This window comes from Entelurus aequoreus, linkage group LG06, assembly GCF_033978785.1.
Source record: "Entelurus aequoreus isolate RoL-2023_Sb linkage group LG06, RoL_Eaeq_v1.1, whole genome shotgun sequence".
Lineage (NCBI taxonomy): Eukaryota > Metazoa > Chordata > Actinopteri > Syngnathiformes > Syngnathidae > Entelurus > Entelurus aequoreus.
In genome coordinates, this window is record NC_084736.1 from 64,172,074 (window position 1) to 64,192,629 (window position 20,556).

General features: G+C 39.4%; 1 protein-coding gene across 3 annotated transcripts in view; it reads left to right on the forward strand.

Annotated features, from left to right (window-relative positions):
- LOC133652447 (tetratricopeptide repeat protein 28-like) overlaps positions 1-20,556 on the forward strand; it is a 605,917-nt gene that overhangs the window by 365,136 nt on the left and 220,225 nt on the right. For all 3 annotated transcript variants that reach the window (XM_062051209.1, XM_062051210.1, XM_062051211.1), the window contains one exon: positions 7,003-7,150. In XM_062051209.1, coding sequence (XP_061907193.1) covers positions 7,003-7,150 — 148 coding nt within the window. The remainder of the gene's footprint in view (positions 1-7,002; positions 7,151-20,556) is intronic.

The following is a 20,556-nucleotide window of genomic DNA, read 5'->3' on the forward strand; positions in this document are numbered from 1 at the left end:
AAAGAACCATCCGGACTGTTATAGGCGCAAAGTTGAAAAGCCAGCATCTGTGATGGTATGGGGGTGTATTAGTGCCCAAGACATGGGTAACTTACACATATGTGAAGGCACCATTAATGCTGAAAGGTACATACAGGTTTTGGAGCAACATATGTTGCCATCCAACCAACATTATCATGGACGCCCCTGCTTATTTCAGCAAGACAATGCGTGGCTTCATAGTAGAAGAATGCGGGTACTAGATTGGCCTGCCTGTAGTCCAGACCTGTCTCCCATTGAAAATGAGTGGCGCATTATGAAGCGTAAAATACCACAACGGAGACCCCCGGACTGTTGAACAACTTAAGCTGTACATCAAGCAAGAATGGGAAAGAATTCCACCTGAAAAGCTTCAAAAATGTGTCTCCTCAGTTCCCAAACATTTACTGAGTGTTGTTCAAAGGAAAGGCCATGTAACACAGTGGTAAAAATGCCCCTGTGCCAACTTTTTTGCAACGTGTTGCTGCCATTAAATTCTAAGTTAATGATTATCTGCACAAAAACAAATGTTTCTCAGTTCGAACATTAAATATCTTAGCTTTGCAGTCTATTCAATTGAATATAAGTTGAAAAGGTTGTGCAAATCATTGTATTCTGTTTTTATTTACGGATTGCACGGCATGTCAATTTCACTGGTTTTGGGTTTGTATATCAGAATCACTCGCCATCTACTCAGTTTTATTCAATTTTAGCAGCGTAAGAACTGCAGTGACAAAAAGGCAACTCTTCACACGCAAGGAAAACTGCAGGGCTGGTGCTTAAGCACTATCTACTTGACTATTTATTATTATTTGTTTAATACCAAATATCGGTAACATATGTGTATATATTGTATCTGCTTATGTAGTTATGTTGTAGTTGCAATTTAAAAAAAGACAGATACCGATAAAAAGAGGCCAATACCGATATATGTCAAAATGCTAAATATCAGCGCCGATAATCGGTCGATCTCTACTATTTTATGTTCAAGCTCCATTATTTGCCATAATATGATCAGTAAATCGTGTGGCAAGCAAAAAGTACCCAAAGATATGTCTTGATGCTAATTACAATGTACTGCCCTTTGGTCCTTTCCGATTAGGGGTGCAACGATTAAATTGATAATATAATTTGTCACCGACCAATTCATTTGTCGGTAATAGTTGGTGATGTCATCTCTCACCTATTTTTGGGCGGAAAATGAACATGTGCCCAGCAGCACTCAACGGGAAAAGAAAAATTGCTGCAGCCTCTGGCAAAGACACTGTGAACGAAAACATGGAGGGTATAGCAACATTTCACCCTAAACGTGTCAAAGACTAAAATAACTTGCTGAATTTGCAAAGCGCAACTTGTTTTTCATGGCAGTACGTGTGCAATGTGGGAGCATTCAAAGGGGCGGCATCTTGGACATGAGAAGGATGCAGTCTCCGACTCTCCTCGGTACGATAGTTAACTTGTTAGCCAGAGAAGGAGTTGGGTAAAAATAGCTAAATTTTTAAGGGAAAATCCACCAGCTAAATACCTGTGTTTTTAAAGGTTTCTAAACCCACTGATGATTAACTTGTGTGATGACTGTATTATGCTGATAGTATATATTTATACCATGAATTGATTAACGTGGACCCCGACTTAAACAAGTTGAAAAACGTATTCGGGTGTTACCATTTAGTGGTCAATTGTACGGAATATGTACTGTACTGTGCAATCTACTAATAAAAGTCTCAATCAATCAATCAACATTATCATCACAAAATGATCCTTTCTTTTTAAGGAAGCTAGATAGCTTTAGTGTTGTGTTGTTTGTTTTTTATATTGCTATATTCTGTCTTTTGTTTACATAAAAATTGATACAATGGTACCTCAACTTACGAGCTCACATGACTTGTAACTCAAAACACTCAACAATCAACATTGCCCATTGAAATACATTTAAATCAATTTAATCCGCACTCCATCCCCCCCAAAACACGCTAATTCAAACATGTTACATATGCCTTTTAAAAAGAAAAGCAAACATTTAGACAGTTTTTAATGAAGTAGTTTATTATTGCACAGCATTTACTTTGGAGAGCGACCGCCGTGAAGTTGTTTTGACGTGCGCTGTTGGATGTTCACAGTGGCAGCCCGCACTGCTCTTTAATGGGGCCGGGAGCTCGCACGAGAAGTGCCACTTTGAACGTTGCTCGTTTATACTTGGGAGTAAAAAGAAAATATACATTAAACTGAATTTAAAAGCCAGTGGTGAGGGCTGAGCCATTAATCGAATAATAATCAAAATTGACAGAAAACTGCAGTGTGGATTATATAGATTTTTCCCCCCTGCTTTGTAAATCTGCTTTCTACTAATACACTAGCCCCTTAAAATACAGCACTGGTTGTGTAGTTACATGACTGTAAACCAGAATCAGAATCACTTTAACGATCCTCGAGGGGAAATTAAGATTTTCAGCACAATCCCATTCAAGATCCGACAAACATTACAGGGAGACAGAACAGGGTCGCTGACGGGTCTGCCAACTTCCGGCACTCCTTAAAAAAAAGGTGAGAAAAAAAGAAATTCAGTCTAAGCCTGAAGCCAGACTGAAGCCAAGGGGAAAAAAAACTCATAACCATAGCACACATAAACATGTGTGTAAGAGGGAAACATAAAAAAACACAAAGGCCATTAAAGACATTAAAAGAGCAGAGCTGATGCAACCAGCCACTTCTACACAGCCACAAAAGTAAAACAAAAGAAACAAAACAAAAACATATACACTGCGGTGGCCTCTGCGGTGTTCCACGCCATCGTCTGCTGGGGTGGGGGGAGCATGGCCAGAGACAGGAGCAGACCCAACAAAGCAACCAAGAGAGCCGACTCCAACCTCAGCCCCCCACCAACTCTCGGCCAGTGTCCAGTCCGCATGGATGACCGACGATACGTCTAAGGAGACCGATACCTATCCGATACCTGCTCATTCAGCCAAGACACTGTGAAGCTCCGTAGCCCCGTCTCTTCATCCACATCTCCTCCAGTCTCTTTAAACGGACTCAGGTGTGGCAGAGACCCAGCAGCTGGTCTCCATGGCCACAAGGCTCCTGGGCGGAAGATCCAGAAGTTCACAAAAAAGCACCGCAGAAGTCACGGAAGTGCCACTACTTGTCACACAGTCCCAAAGGGTCCTGAACCAAAAGGCAAAAAAAAAACTAACAGGTTTTGCAAAGCATAAAGGCTGCCAGAAACCCACAGAAGAAAAAGTATCAGCCAAGTAACAATGTCCCATTCTGTCCGCTACACAGAAGCCAACAGCACAACGTGAGCAGCTTTGTACCCAAAAGGAATTCCGTGTTCTTTATTTGGACTTTGACTACAATAAAGTTAATAAATAAGCTTAAAGTCGACTAAAAAGTAGAGTAGTTGTAGAGAGTGAAATAAACCCTGCATTAACCGAAATCGCGGTAAACGGTTAAATGAATCTTGATTTAGATTTTTGCCATTAACGGTTAGTCCTAGTTGGTGGCTAAATTAGAGCAACTCAATAGGTGTACGATTCATAATCCGATTAGACCACGAATCGTTAAGATAGTCGAAGATTAGTCTAGCAAAATAGTCGTTTGTTACAGCCCTCGTTCCCTCAGGTAACTTTACTATCAAAAGAGACATTTTGCTTCCTCCTTCGGTCAAGAACAATATGGAGCTGCATATTATAAACTAGAGATGTCCGATAATGGCTTTTTTGCCGATATTCTGATATTGTCCAACTCTTAATTACCGATTCCGATATCAACCGATACCGATATATACAGTCGTGGAATTAACACATTATTATGCCTAATTTTGTTGTGATGCCCCGCTGGATGCATTAAACAATGTAACAAGGTTTTCCGAAATAAATCAACTGAAGTTATGGAAAAAAATGCCAACATGGCACTGCCATATTTATTATTGAAGTCACAAAGTGCATTATTTTTTTTAACATGCCTCAAAACAGCAGCTTGGAATTTGGGACATGCTCTCTCTGAGAGAGCATGAGGAGGTTGAGGTGGGCGGAGTTGGTGGGGGCGTTGTTGAGGTGGAGGGGGGGGTGGTAAGAGGTAGCGGGGGGTGTATATTGTAGCATCCCGGAAGAGTTAGTGCTGCAAGGGGTTCTGGGTGTTTGTTCTGTTGTGTTTATGTTGTGTTACGGTGCGGATGTTCTCCCGAAATGTGTTTGTCATTCTTGTTTGGTGTGGGTTCACAGTGTGGCGCATATTTGTAACAGTGTTAAAGTTGTTTATACGGACACCCTCAGTGTGACCACTTGTGCATTCACTTGAGTGTGTGAAAATACGTAAATATTACATGATTGTGCCGGCACGCAAAGGCAGTACCTTTAAGATTTATTGGAGCTCTGCACTTCTCCCTACGTCTGTGTACACAGCTGCGTTTTAAAAAGTCATACATTGTACTTTTTGAAACCGATACCGATCATTTAGAAACCGATACCGATAATTTCCGATATTACATTTTAAAGCATTTATCGGCCGATAATATCGGCAGTCCGATATTATCGGACATCTCTATTATAAACCTTTAAAAGTGGAACAACAATACAAAAAACACAGTCTGTACACTTTCATGGCCTTACAGACAGTCGGAAAATTTGAAAACGCTGTTCAGAAATGCACTCAGTGGCCTTGTGGTTAGAGTGTCCGCCTGAGATCGGTAGGTCGTGAGTTCAATCACCGGCCGAGTCATACCAAAAACTATAAAAATGGGACCCATTGCCTCCCTGCTTGGCACTCAGCATCAATGGTTGGAATTGGGGGTTAAATCACCAAAAATGATTCCTGAGCGTGGCCACCGCTGCTGCTCACTGCTCCCCTCACCTCCCAGGGGGTAAGCATGGGGATGGGTCAAATGCAGAATATAATTTCACCACACCTAGTGTGTGTGTGACTATCGTTGGGACTTGAACTTAACATTTGTCCAGATCTTGTATTAAAAAAATCTCAGAGCTCTGCATAGGGAGCCACATTGAAGAGGCTGACGAGCCACGAGGTGCCGACTTGGGTCTGTACTCTTGCAGAAGGATGTCAGGCTATGTGCTATGTAATTATTCTATTGTCAACAATGTGACTGAATGACAAATGCCGGTTATGTGTGTCTGCTTCAACAACAAAATCAGGCATCCTCGCACTTGTACTGTGCACTTGTGTTATTGCTTTATAACAACGCTCTGACAAAGGAAATGCTCACTCTTAAGTATTTATGGACATTATTCAGTGCTCCATGGGACGACTGGAATAACTCATTCTCCCTTCTCTCTCTCTCTCTCTCTCTGAAGTGTTCCTTTAGCACCGGTGCACTATTAATGTCTTTTATTTAGAAATGTGAGACAACTGGATTTCCCAAGAAGCCACCCAGCTCAAATGCAGCACATTTGTGTAAAAAGTATAATCCAATTAAATAGAACACGCCATTTGTCACTATAAAGTAGAGGGCTTTTATCAACATGTGAGATTTCGAATCCATCCATCCATTTTCTACCGCTTGTCCCTTTCGGGGTCGCAGGGGGTGCTCGAGCCTATCTCAGCTGCATTCGGGCGGAAGGCGGGGTACACCCTGGACAAGTCATTTCATTTCATTTATTTATTTATTTCAGGCAATGACATAAAAAAAAAAATAATAAAAAGTACAATGTTGACAGCACATAATAATATAAATTAATATAGTGCAAAAGGTAATGTATAGTATGTAATGCATGATTGTCCAGTTTTGCCCGAAAGGGAGTGGGAAGAAGATAACTTATTTAATCCCACCCCCAGTTCTCCATTCAGTGATTATTCACATGAGTTTCACTCTTACTTTGTTCAAGGATTATAATACAGATGTTGTATCACAGTGGCCTTACCACAGGTAACAATAATTATTACACTGTAACAATAATTTGTATCAACAATGTAGGAATAATGAATATACCAACAATGGTAATAGACAACATAGCAACAATGGTAATAGACAAAATAGCAACAATGGTAATAGACAACATAGCAATAATGGTAAGGAAACATTGAGCACATGTTAACACTTTGAGACAGAGTACAACAGCAGGTCAAATTAAAGACCCTCATCTCTATATTTGAACCAGACCCCATGTTTGTATAATAGTTTAAATCGATTAATAGTGCTTGTGTTGTAAATCGAGTTTGTTCCATAGTTTTACTCCGCATACAGACACACAAAAACGTTTACGAGTGGTTTGAGCTCTCGGCAATGAGAAATATCCAAAGCCTCTCAAGTTCTGAGCCTGCGCTCGTCTTATAAAAAATTTTTGTAGATTAGGCGGCAATAATTTGTTAATTCTTTATATAAGATTATTAATGTATTATATTTAACAAGGTCATCAAATTTGAGCAACTTTGATTGCATAAACAGGTTATGAGTATGTTCTAAATAGCCAACGTTGTGAATGATCCGCACTGCTCTTTTCTGTAATATGATCAGAGGATGAATTGTGTAGTGGTAAGTATTCCCCCATACTTCAACACAGTATGTAAGGTATGGGAGTACCAAGGTGCAGTATAGAGTACGGAGTGCATTTTCATTGAGGTATAGTTTCGCTTTGTTTATAATTGAGAGGCTTTTGGAGATTTTTGTTTTAATGTGTCTGACATGAGGTTTCCATGATAGTTATAGTCGCCACCTCATCGCAGGGCCAACACAGATAGACAGACAACATTCACACTCACATTCACACACTAAGGCAAATTTAGTGTTGCCAGTCAACCTATCCCCAGGTGCATGTCTTTGGAGGTGGGAGGAATCCGGAGTAACCGGGGAGAACATGCAAACTCTACACAGAAAGATCCCAAGCCCGGGATTGAACTCAGGACTGTCGTATTGTGGGGCACATGCACTAATCCCTGTTCCACCGTGCTGCCCAGAATCCGAATCATGGTGTGTAAAATATACCCGATACTGCCATGACTTAAGTTTGTCTCCTCTCTCCCCTTCCACAGGCATACTTCCGACAGGGTGTTGCCCTTCAGTACCTCGGTCGCCATGCCGACGCACTGGCTGCCTTCGCCTCCGGCCTGGCCCAAGACCCCAAGAGCCTGCAGCTACTGGTGGGCATGGTAGAAGCTGCCATGAAATCTCCTCTACGGGGTAAGTCAATCATTAGCATGCTGTTTATGTATGGGTATGTGTCAGTTAAGGGCGCCTCCATGTCGGGTCTGTCTCGCCATCTCCATAGATTTTGTCCCACAAGTGGCAAAATGTCTGGGATTATCCTACTGTGTCAGTCAATAAGCATGTATGGCTGACTTTACTTGTCACTATTTACTCATTGTGCAGGCAGGTCAGCTCTATCTGTCTTGCGACTGACTGCAGGTGTCATGTACTTACCTCGCCTCTCGTAGGCCTGATGTCTGCCGTCTCAGCGTATCTTATTGTCAGTCAGTCTGATCGCTCTCGCAGATAGTCTCTTATCTTAATGAGCATCCAACACTAATGCCATTGTGAGCCTGGCCCTGACTAAGCAGTTTCCCCCCAAAGCTGAGTGGTTTTATAAATAGCTTACTAAAGCCAAGATTGTGACTAAAATGTGTGCTTTCTGTTTATGCATCATCATTAGCCTGACTGCATGAGTAATCAGACTGAAGCAGTCTAATGAGCCGGCAAACAAATCCAGCAATGATTTCACTTCAGATGACCACTGCAGAGCGATTTAATACACTTTAGATCCGCATGGACTGAGGCTGTCTTCACACTTGGTAGTTCAGTACTTGGGTATGGACCAAGTAAAAAACATACAGTATATGGTGAACTAGGGCTGCACAATTAATTACATTTTTTAAAATTAAAACTGCGATTTTGGCTGGCACCATTAAATTAGGTGATATCAACATTTTAAGGCCTACTGAAATGAAATGTTTTTATTTAAACGGGGATAGCAGATCTATTCTATGTGTCATACTTGATCATTTCGCGATATTGCCATATTTTTGCTGAAAGGATTTAGTAGAGAACAACGACGATAAAGATCGCAACTTTTGGTATCTGACAAAAAAAAGCCTTGCCCCTACCGGAAGTAGCGTGACGTAGTCAGTTGAACATTTCCGCAAAGTTCCCTATTGTTTACAGTGATGGCGGCCAGAAGTGAGAGCGATTCGGACCGAGAAAGCGACGATTTCCCCATTAATTTGAGCGAGGATGAAAGATTTGTGGAGGAGGAAAGTGCAAATGAAGGACTAGTGGGGAGTGGAAGCAATTCAGATAGGGAATATACTGTGAGAGGTGGGTGGGACCTGATATTCAGCTGGGAATGACTACAACAGCAAATAAACACAAGACATATATATACTCTATTAGCCACAACACAACCAGGCTTATATTTAATATGCCACAAATTAATCCCGCATAACAAACACCTAGGTATTTGTTATGCTAGCTCCTAGCTCCTAGCTCCCGTCCATTTAACCCGCCAATACAATTCAATCACCTGCACAACACACACCATCACTCAGCCGAAAGGACCGTTCACCTAACCCAAGGTTCATAAACCTTATATATTTACCCAAAGTTACGTACGTGACACGCACGTACGGGCAAGCGATCAAATGTTTGGAAGCACAGCTGCGTACTCACGGTACCGCGTCTGCGTCTGTGTATCGAAGTCAAAGTCCTCCTGGTAAGAGTCTCTGTTGTCCCAGTTCTTCGATCTTGACTGCATCTTTCGGGAATGTAAACAATGAAACACCGGCTGTGTTGTGTTGCTGACTTCCCTCGCAAAATACGCCGCTTCGCACCGACAACTGTCTTCTTTGCTTGCTCAGCTTCTTTCTCCATAATGCAATGAACAAATTGCAACAGATTCACCAACACAGATGTCCAGAATGCTGTGGAATTATGAGATGAAAACAGAGCTATTTTGTATTGGCTTCAATGGGGTATCCATACTTCTGTTTCACTGGCTACGTCACGCGCATACGTCATCATCCAAAGGCATTTTCAACCAGAAGTTTAGCGGGAAATTTAAAATTGCACTTTATAAGTTAACCCGGCCGTATTGGCATGTGTTGCAATGTTAAGATTTCATCATTGATATATAAACTATCAGACTGCGTGGTCGGTAGTAGTGGGTTTCAGTAGGCCTTTAAAAAGCAGGCTATGGTGCATATCAAATCAAGCACTTTCACAATCCCGGCGGCAGACAACAGCCCTGTGAAGCACGTGCCCGTCACCGCCAGAGGTCAATGTGTATGAGCACAAAACTCGGGAGAGCGGCCGTGCCAGCAACCTGAGGGTTCCTGGTTCGATCCCCACCTTCTACCAACCTAGTCACATCCGTTGTGTCCTTGAGCAAGACACTTCACCCTTGCTCCTGATGGGTCGTGGTTAGCGCCTTGCATGGCAGCCCCCGCCATCAGTGTGTGAATGTGTGTGTGAATGGGTGAATGTGGAAATAGAGTCAAAGCGCTTTGAGCACCTTAAAGGTAGAAAAGCGCTATACAAATATAACCCATTTACCATTTGCTCCATCACCACGCCGAACTGAAATATTAACGTTACAGTATGAGTAATAATAACATGAACAAACTTTTCCCGGGTTTGCTGCAGTCGATCACTTTGTTTCACTTCCTTTCACTCGCTTGTCAGTAAAACTAAAATAATGCTATTTGGTAACAGTAGAAGAGAATGTCCAACACAAATACAAATAGACGGAGTAGATATTGAAAGGGTAAAAGAAAATACATTTTTGGTTGTAACAATAGATGATAAAATGAACTGGAAATCTCATGTAAAAAATATACAACATAAAGTAGCAAGAAACATGTCAATAATGAATAAAGCAAAACATGTTCTAGACCAAAAATCACTTCATATTCTCTACTGCTCGCTAGTGTTACCATATCTGAGTTATTGTGCAGAAATATGGGGAAATAACTACAAAAGTACACTTCATTCACTAATGGTGTTACAAAAAAGATCAGTTAGAATAATACATAATGTTGGATATAGAGAGCATACAAATGTTTTATTTATTAAATCAAAAATATTAAAATTGAACGATTTGGTGCATTTGCAAACAGCTAAAATGATGTACAAAGCAAACTATAACCTGTTACCCAAGAATGTACAACAATTCCTCTCAACAAAAGAGGAGAAATATAACCTTAGAGGAAAATCTAATTCAAAACATTTGTATGCTCGTACAACACTTAAAACCTTTAGCATATCAGTATGTGGAATTCAATTATGGAACGGATTAATCAAATAAATCAAACAAAGCACCAATATGATTCCGTTTAAGAGACTGTTCAACTACAAGTGTTCACAAAGTACACAGAACAAGAACTATGATAAGCATCTTGAAACCTTTTTTCTTTCTTTTGTTTTTTTTTAGATTTAGATTAATGATGTATTTAGTGAAGTGAAGTGAATTCAATTTATATAGCGCTTTTCTCTCGTGACTCAAAGCGCTTGACATTGTGAAACCCAATATTTAAGTTACATTTTTAAACCAGTGTGGGTGGCACTGGGTGCAGGTGGGTAAAGTGTCTTGCCCAAGGACACAACGGCAGTGACTAGGTTGGCAGAAGCGGGGATCGAACCTGGAACCCTCAAGTTGCTGGCACGGCCACTCTACCAACCGAGCTATACCCCCATTTAATATTTGTTTACTTACTATGGTATATTATTGATTTATTATTTATTTATTCACTGTTCTGTTACAGAGAACAAGGAAATGGGATAAAATTGCTATAGTATGAAAAGGGGTAGGATTAAATATGCTCTGCTTTTTCCTACTCCTTTTCGGACGTGCTGTAATGAAACAACTGGAATCGTATGCATGTTCGAGATAAACTGAAAACCGAACTGAACTGAACTTCCACAAAGTATTGGCGTGCGTTTAAGACCGTACTGCTGTTTTTAGATGGAGACAGGTGTGGACAATATTTGAGACAGACGCATTCGTCCCACCCAAAAAGATGATGCGTCGTGTCACTGGTCGCTCCGTCACTCAACTGTGACTCTGAGAGTGTTAAGGACGGGAGAAAAACATGCAGCAGGCCATTTGTAAAACCATGTCTAGGGAACGTTGTCACAAATTGTTTATAACATCTTGTCGTTTCTTTTCTGGGATGGTCACTCGTCCTTTATATAATTGCTAACAGTGTTCCCAAAACATCAACACTCGCTGAAATGTTATCTCATTGAACTGAATGCAGGCTGTAATTTGACAGCACACTAAGTTGTCATAGAGGCATGAAGCTTGTGTATTAGATGTGTGAGGTATCACTCTTATTTATTTTTGTTGGCCAAAACTGTTGCTTTGAACCACACGGTGTTGTCGGAGAAGAAGACGTTTGATTATTTTACCACGGCACGAGACCATCAGTTACTAACTATGGAAGTATTGTTGTAGCAAAACAATTTGCAAATGCGTATCTCGAACTGTGTGTATTTAATCAAATCTGTGTCTCAGTACAATGTGTGTGTTTGTGTTCAGACTTGTGTGTGTGTAAACATATTGACTGTGGCTTTTGATTCACTTCTGCCGTGGAAGATTTGTGCGTGCATTCAGCAATCCATCCATCCATCATTTTCAACCCGTACGTAAAAAAAGATTTGTCGAGCACCTACTGATGTTTATGAGGCCAAAGCCTCCAATTTGAAAAGTGGCCGATACTGATAGTGGATACAAGACTGATGCTTTTTACTTGGGATGTCATTATCATTTAATCATTTTGTCACCAAGGCAAAATAACGCCAACGACAACAATGTAATTAAAATATAAATGTTGTATAAAGATGAATTATAACATAGTTTTGGGCTTGTGAAATTGCATTAAAGACACACCATGTAGACCACATTAGTTCAGGTCGAGATTAAAAACTATTGTGCTTGAAGTTCTTAAATCTGGAGTAGTTTATCACACAGAAATTTTTATTAAAATGTTTGTTACACTGTTGCTTTTTTGTTATTATTTTTGCACTAGTGACAAAATCATTAGCACTCTTTTAACACATCAGAGTCTCACAATTTCTGACACGTGTTTTTTAACTTTATTGTGACCTTAGCACATCCACAGCAGTGTTTACTAGTTCCAATATTGTTTATCTCCAGATTGCACACCATCTTACAGTCTTCTAGACACACCCACATATCACTTTCTCATTCTCCACCAATCAGCATTGGCTAAAGGTCGATGACAATTTCATGGTAAAGTTTCAATTGCCAGATATTGTAAACTAATTACATTTCTGAAGGATTGATTTGGTTACTAATTCAATTACTTTTTATGGGAAAGTAACAAGTAACTTTAGCTAATTGCCCGAACACGGTCAGTGACTCAGGCTAAATGTAAAACGTGTTTATAAGTCTGAAATATACAAACCCCGTTTCCATATGAGTTGGGAAATTGTGTTAGATGTAAATATAAACGGAACACAATGATTTGCAAATCATTTTCAACACATATTCAGTTGAATATGCTACAAAGACAACATATTTGATGTTCAAACTGATAAACTTTTTTTTTTTTGCAAATAATCTTTAACTTTATAATTTGATGCCAGCAACATCTGACAAAGAAGTTGGGAAAGGTGGCAATAAATACTGATAAAGTTGAGGAATGCTCATCAAACACTTATTTGTAACATCCCACAGGTGAACAGGCTAATTGGGAACAGGTGGGTGCCATGATTGGGTATAAAAGTAGATTCCATGAAAAGCTCAGTCATTCACAAACAAGGATGGGGCGAGGGTCACCACTTTGTCAACAAATGCGTGAGCAAATTGTTGAACAGTTTAAGAAAAACCTTTCTCAACCAGCTATTGCAAGGAATTTAGGGATTTCACCATCTACGGTCCGTAATATCATCAAAGGGTTCAGAGAATCTGGAGAAATCACTGCACGTAAGCAGCTAAGCCTGTGACCTTCGATCCCTCAGGCTGTACTGCATCAACAAGCGACATCGGTGTGTAAAGGATGTCACCACATGGGCTCAGGAACACTTAAGAAACACACTGTCAGTAACTACAGTTGGTCGCTACATCTGTAAGTGCAAGTTAAAACTCTCCTATGCAAGGCGAAAACCGTTTATCAACAACACCCAGAAACGCTGTCGGCTTCGCTGGGCCTGAGCTCATCTAAGATGCACTGATACAAAAGTGGAAAAGTGTTCTGTGGTCTGACGAGTCCACGTTTCAAATTGTTTTTGGAAACTGTGGACGTCGTGTTTTCCGGACCAAAGAGGAAAAGAACCATCCGGATTGTTATAGGCGCAAAGTTGAAAAGCCAGCATCTGTGATGGTATGGGGGTGTATTAGTGCCCAAGACATGGGTAACTTACACATCTGTGAAGGCACCATTAATGCTGAAAGGTACATACAGGTTTTGGAGCAACATATGTTGCCATCCAAGCAACGTTACCATGGACGCCCCTGCTTATTTCAGCAAGACAATGCCAAGCCACGTGTTACATCAACGTGGCTTCATAGTAAAAGAGTGCGGGTACGAGACTGGCCTGCCTCTTGTCCAGACCTGTCTCCCATTGAAAATGTGTGGCGCATTATGAAGCATAAAATACCACAACGGAGACCCCCGGACTGTTGAACAACTTAAGCTGTACATCAAGCAAGAATGGGAAATAATTCCACATGAGAAGCTTAAAAAATGTTTCTGTTCCCAAACATTTACTGAGTGTTGTTAAAAGGAAAGGCCATGTAACACAGTGGTGAACATGCCCTTTCCCAACTACCTTGGCACGTGTTGCAGCCATGAAATTCAAAGTTAATTATTATTTGCAAAAAAAAAAAAAAGTTTATATGTTTGAACATCAAATATCTTGTCTTTGTAGTGCATTCAATTGAATATGGGTTGAAAAGGATTCGCAAATCATTGTATTCCGTTTATATTTACATCTAACACAATTTCCCAACTCATATGGAAACAGGGTTTGTACGTTTAACTGGACAATTGCTGGCCTATGGATGACTTTGTTTGGTAATAAAGTTCTTTCTCTTCAAGTGTGTTTGCACATGCGAGGAAACTGTTGAGTAAGTATTAAGAGAATAAAGAATGGAGTCTCTAGTCAAGTACATAAGCCCTTTACTGGAACCAAAACAAGAAAAGGGTTTGGGTGCAAGCCCAGAGTGAAGCATCATGGACTGGAATGAGTCCTGCCTGTAGGGGAGGACTGGAGCCCTTTAATCTCTTAATTGTTTACCATAGTCCCCGCAGCTTGGTGCTACCAGCTAAAGACCTCATCCAAGGTGTGTTGAAAAGATGTCCGCTAGGTTGAAGGATTAAGAGCAATGATCCTCTCAGAGAGTCTCCCGGCACACTGGGACTATAATCAATGTTAGACCTGTAAACAGCGAGGATAACCAGCATTAGTCGGGCCTGATAAGTGAAAGGTAGACGAGGAGAGCACCTTGTCCCTTCCAGCCTTGTTAATCCGGCCCCTCTCAGGAATTAAATCGTTCATACATATTTATTGGAAACAGAAACATTAAACCTTGGGGACTTCATACTTGAAAAACTCCTTTAACAAAGTATTTGATTATCTAAAACTGAAATGTGCCTCTTTTTGGCTACCTTCAAACTGCAGGTCAACTCCAATTTGTTTGCCAACATGTATTTTATCTTTTCATGTTAGTGTGAACTAGGGTTGTACGGTATACCGGTATTAGTATAGTACCGCGATACTAATGAATAATTTTCGGTACTATACCGCCTCTGAAAAGTACCGGTTATACTACACACTGTAGCTCACCGGCGTGACAATGTAAAGAAACACCATTGGTGGATTTACACCTGACATCCACTATAATGATACCACGTACAGTAGCGTATCGAGTCGATACTACTATGATTACGTCGATATTTTTTGGCATCACATCATCTTTTGTTTTTTTTTATTTTATATTATGCTTATAAACTCAGGAAATATGTCCCTGGACACATGAGGACTTTGAATATGACCGATGTATGACCCTGTAACGACTTGGTATCCGATTGATACCCAAATTTGGGGTTGGGGGCGGGGGGTGTCCCCCACATCTGCGGTCCCCTCCAAGGTTTCTCATTGTCATTCCAATGGGTTGAGTTTTTTCTTGCCCTGATGTGGGATCTGAGTCGAGGATGTCGTTGTGGCTTGTGCAGCCCTTTGAGACACTCGTAATTTAGGGCTTTATAAGTAAACTTTGATTGATTGATTGATTGAACAGGAAAGTAGTTCTTAAATGATTTATGTATTGTATTTTATTAATTTTTTCAGTTATGTAACAACAGCAATACTTCTCACAGTTTTATCTCAGTGTCTTTGTGTTTTGCCGAGAATAAGATTAATTTTCACTTATATGATCATGATTTACTGTGCAACCTCAATTTACATTGCATTCCATATTGTGGTTAATTTGTGTATTTATTACAAAAGTTTTTTTTTATACTGAATTTATGTAACTAAATTCTTTGCATTTAAATTATGTGAACTGAATTATTTTACATCAAATGATGCTGACAATTTCATTAACAAAAGATTTGATGACAAAATGCATTTGTTTAAAAATCCAGTGTTTAAAAATGTTGTGTATATTAAAAAAATGCATGTGTTTAAAAATTCAGTGTTTAATTATTCAGTATATAAAAAAAATCAGTGTATAAAAATGTATAAAAAAACCTCAGTGCTGAAGAATTGTAGAAAAATTTGCTGCCTCAAAAAGCAAGACCCACTTCCAGAAATTAAATTAAAACTGAAGCAATCGATCCTGTCTCAGAACCGGCCAATGAGGTGTCAAGTTTGAAGTCACGTGACACGGTTACCTAGGCTACCTTGGCATAATACAACATAATTAACATTTCAATCCAGCCCGCTGGATATTTTCAAACTATAGAAATGATTCCAATGGTGGGGTATGCGCTTTTGACTGACATATGGGTTACTACGGTAACCATAGGAAGCTCTTCTCCAGGCAGACGAGAGTGGGCGGGGCTTGTTTACATAGCAGCAAGCCTGAGATGTAAGTGTCAGACAGAGGCAGAGTTCTACAACAAAGTTCTGCAGAACAGAGATATTATATCGAATATGTGGATGTTTTTATACTCTTTTACTCTTTATATTTCGCCGTGTTTGTTGCATCTTTGTTGTTTTTTCCCGATTATAAAATATGTCGATTAAGGAGGTGGGCTGCAGTAGCATTCATACAGTATATTCACAATTTTCAGTGTTTTATTGTACATAGTTAATATAATAAATCCCACATTCTGTAGTTTTTATATACATTCTGAGTCTTATTTAGTAAAAAAATTAAAATGTAATTTTGTTTTTGAGATGGTCTGATAACATTTTCAGTATTAGTCATTATCGTGTGATCAGCTTTTATGTTTTTTTTTTTTCGGAATCTTGGGATTTCCTCACAAATGCACATCAACCTCCATTGTAGAAAGTGTTCATAAAAAGGGATCCATGCACATACAGTAGATTACATGGCCTGTGGCGTGTAAAGCTGCATACCCTGCCTCTTTTTAAGACCCGTGTCACGTGACTTTAAACGTGACACGTCATTGGCTGGTTCTGAGACAGTATCGATTGCTTCAGTCTTAATTGACCGGAAATGGCCGAAAGGGACAAGCGGTAGAAAATGGATGGATGGATGAATGGATCTTGCGTTTTGAAGCAGAACATTTTTCTGCAATGAATTATTTTTACACTGAATTTTTAAACACTGGGTTTTCAAACACTGAATTTTTATACACTGAGTTTGTAAACACTGAAATTTCAAACATTGTATTTTAAAACACTGCATTTTTTAAACACACTCATTTTGCTAACAATTTTTTTTCTATGAAATTGTCAGCATAATTTGATGTAAAACAATTCAGTTCACAAAATTCAAATGCAAACAATTCAGTTACCGTATTTTTCGGAGTATAAGTCGCACCGGAGTATAAGTCGCACCTGACGAAAATGCATAATAAAGAAGGAAAAAAACATATATAAGTCACACTGGAGTATAAGTCGCATTTTTGGGGGACATTTATTTGATGAAACCCAACACCAAGAATAGACATTTTAAAGGCAATTTAAAATAAATAAAGAATAGTGAACAACAGGCTGAATAAGTGTACGTTATATGACGCATAAATAACCAACTGAGAACGTGCCTGGTATGTTAACGTAACATATTATGGTAAGAGTCATTCAAATATCTATAACATATAGAACATGCTATACGTTTACCAAACAATCTGTCACTCCTAATCGCTAAATCCCATGAAATCTTATACGTCTAGTCTCTTACGTGAATTAGCTAATAAATATTATTTGATATTTTACGGTAATGTGTTAATAATTTCACACATAAGTCGCTCCTGAGTATAAGTCGCAACCCCGGCCAAACTATGAAAAAAACTGCGACTTATAGTCCGAAAAATACGGTACATAAAAAAAAAAACGTCAAAAAAAATAACAAAAAAACGTTTTTTGTGTTAAAGACACAAATTAACCTCCAAAGTTCCACGACAAAGTTCGTAACTCAAAAAACTTGATTCCCAAATCGGCCACGCTCATTGAAATTAATTTAAATCAATTTAATCCGTGCATGGCCCGTTCAAAAACGACACACTCTTGATATGTACAGTAACATGCCTTTTAAAAGAAAAACAAACTTTTAGATAACACCTTTTGTTTCAAACACATTGCAATAGCTTTTACTACAAACAGTACTTTTATGAAATAATGTAATAATATTGTTCAGCATTTACCTCAGAAAGTTGACTTTTGTAGGTGTCTCCTACGGGAACAATAGGAACTAGGAAATTGTTGTTTATGTTGCACATGGACATATTTGAGTGACGGATCAGAGAAGTCAACAAGTGATGTCTGCGTACCAAAGGTATTTCTCGACCTTTTAGTTTGTTGAGGCAAAACTAGACAGAACAAACAGAAACCCGTCAAAAACATCATCTACATCTTCTTAACATTTATATGGATAAATGTTCAATGCTTGGACGTGTGTGATTGCATTCCGTTGAGACTACCTGACGGTGCTGTGGTCAGGCAGACTCGCTGGGTAGGCTGCTAACCGTTAATGGTTTGTTTCAATGATTTGATTCTAACTTTGTCAGTTCCGGTGCAGGATTGTGTCGATCTCTGAGTCTTGTCAACTGTTTAAGCGGTTAACAAAACCCTTTTTTTGTTTTTGCATAGCCGCTATAAACTGTATCAGTGACTATAAACAAGACACCACACTTCAAGGAAACTATATGCATTGAGTTCTTCAAAGCTTGCTTGCTTTACTTAATATAATATGTATTTGTCCCTGATTCTTACAGTGTCATATATAATTCAGCTTGCTCTCTTTGACACACACACCTTGCTTAGATCAAGGTGTCTGCTCATTATACCAGATGTGAGCAGCTGTTGTGCTCTCACGTGACTCTTATTGTATCTGCCACAATAAAGGACTCACACACAAATGGAAAATAGAGCGAGCTCACCTCCCACTCCACACAGATCATTTTGGCAGATTGTTCCTTTACTCCTGTATTTTCTCCACGTGGATCACAGAACTACGTCTATTACAGGTATTTGACGTGTTGACGTGGGTCGTGATCCTGATGCCGAAAGTGCAGAAAGGGTTCAATTGATAGATTAATTGTCACAAATTGGTAAATGGGCTTTCCGTCCCAGTAGAACCCTCCAGGTAAACCATTAAAAGAAATGTTTCTCACCATGTCACCTATTGACCCAGGCAGAATCATTTGCCATTAAGAAAAAATGTTCTTCACAGTTACAATCAAATCCCTTGAAGTTCAATTTTCTGACCCGATTGTTTCTCACAGAACTACAATCTAGGGACGTACTGATCAATCGGCCACCAATCAATATCGGACAATTTTGTTACTAGATACTTTCTAATATGCTTCTGCCACGGAGACTTTGTATCTGTGTGTACTATGCAACTTGTTACTTATTTATATTGACAAATACCATGTTTTAGACTGCAATAGTGTTTAATTATGGACACTTAAAACATATGTCTAGCTTGTGTGCTATTGTGGTATTAGCTGTTGTGTAGCTGCTAGCTCCTGGTAACCTTTCATGTTTACTTTGTGTACACGACTTGGATAGAATACAAGGAAATGTCAAACTTGTGTTTTTATCTGAGGACATTTATATGTTAACTGTTTGTCCAGTTTTGCACAAGTAAACAAGCTGCATGACTTATATTGGAGATTTGACATGCAAGCCGATATCATTCGATACTTGTTTTGAAGCAATATCGGATTGGGACATCCCACAACGTGGTATTCGTTCACATTTGGATTTTCCATTGTATTTACCATTGCATCGAATTTACATTTCTTTTTAGTCCTCATTCAGTTGTAATTGCGGAGGATAGTATACCGAATTTGAGTTATTACAATTGAGTAGCTTTTCAAAAGTGGAGGAATGTGGTTGTAACTATTTAGTTTCTCACCAATCCCACCGACCTGCAATTTCAGCTCTAATATCACATTAAATAGACAGCAATCATTTAAAAAATCTATTTAAATATGTTTGTTTTTTAAACATTTGTTACGTAAACAAACTGGCGTGCAAGCTTATAATATACTTCGCACTGTACAGTACCTTGATACAGACCCTGAGAAAACGAGTTCAAATGATATCTATCTTGCCTCGTTCTACTCTGCATAATCAAGCTCAGTTAAACATCTGTGTGAGCTTCTCATACTTCATTAATTGGGCTCATGAGAACTATCCGGCATCTTGTCTGCGAGGTGTTATAATGATCCTTTTGTCCCACTGCACTGATTTTCATTTGGCTTGAAGCAATCACCTTCAGATAACAGTCATATCTCAAAGATAACACGATTAACTTATAAATGAGCCTGCACAAAATCGCAATTTTGGTCTCTGTGATCAAATTGAATCCACATTTTACTCGGTGTGCGTGGAAAATCTGGATGATTCGTCCTAGGTCGGTTCATCCTTTGTCCCCCCATGTCTCTTCTGTCGTATTATTTTGGCTGAAACAATGCAATACACTGCTATTATATACAGTATATATGATGTTACTGTACTGTGCACACATTGTCCTCTGTATAATTTTGTGTGAAACAAGGCACTTGGGGAATGTCATACAGTACCTACCTGTTCATGAAGGCAACAGCCATCACTCATTTCTCTTTTATAGGATCCGCTCCATGTTTAATTTATGACTCAGCTCTCCGTGTAACTTAAAGCAATTACAAGCCATGAGTGCGTTTTATATGCAAACTGTCTCTTTAAGCGTGACATTATTCCAAGTATTTAAACATTTGCCATCCTTTTCAGTTATGCATCTCATAACGTGCGTATGCCAGGGAATCATATTACAGGACTTGCGGCTTCTCTGGAACATTTGCCTGTGCTTCAGTTGTTTTGCTTGTCAAAATGAACTCAGTGGTACCTCAACTTGAACTTTAACAGCCACATTAAGTCAATAACATCAGCAGCTTATGTCCACCGGAAAACATTGCCAAAATCAAGGGAATGATGTCTAAAGCAGACTTAGG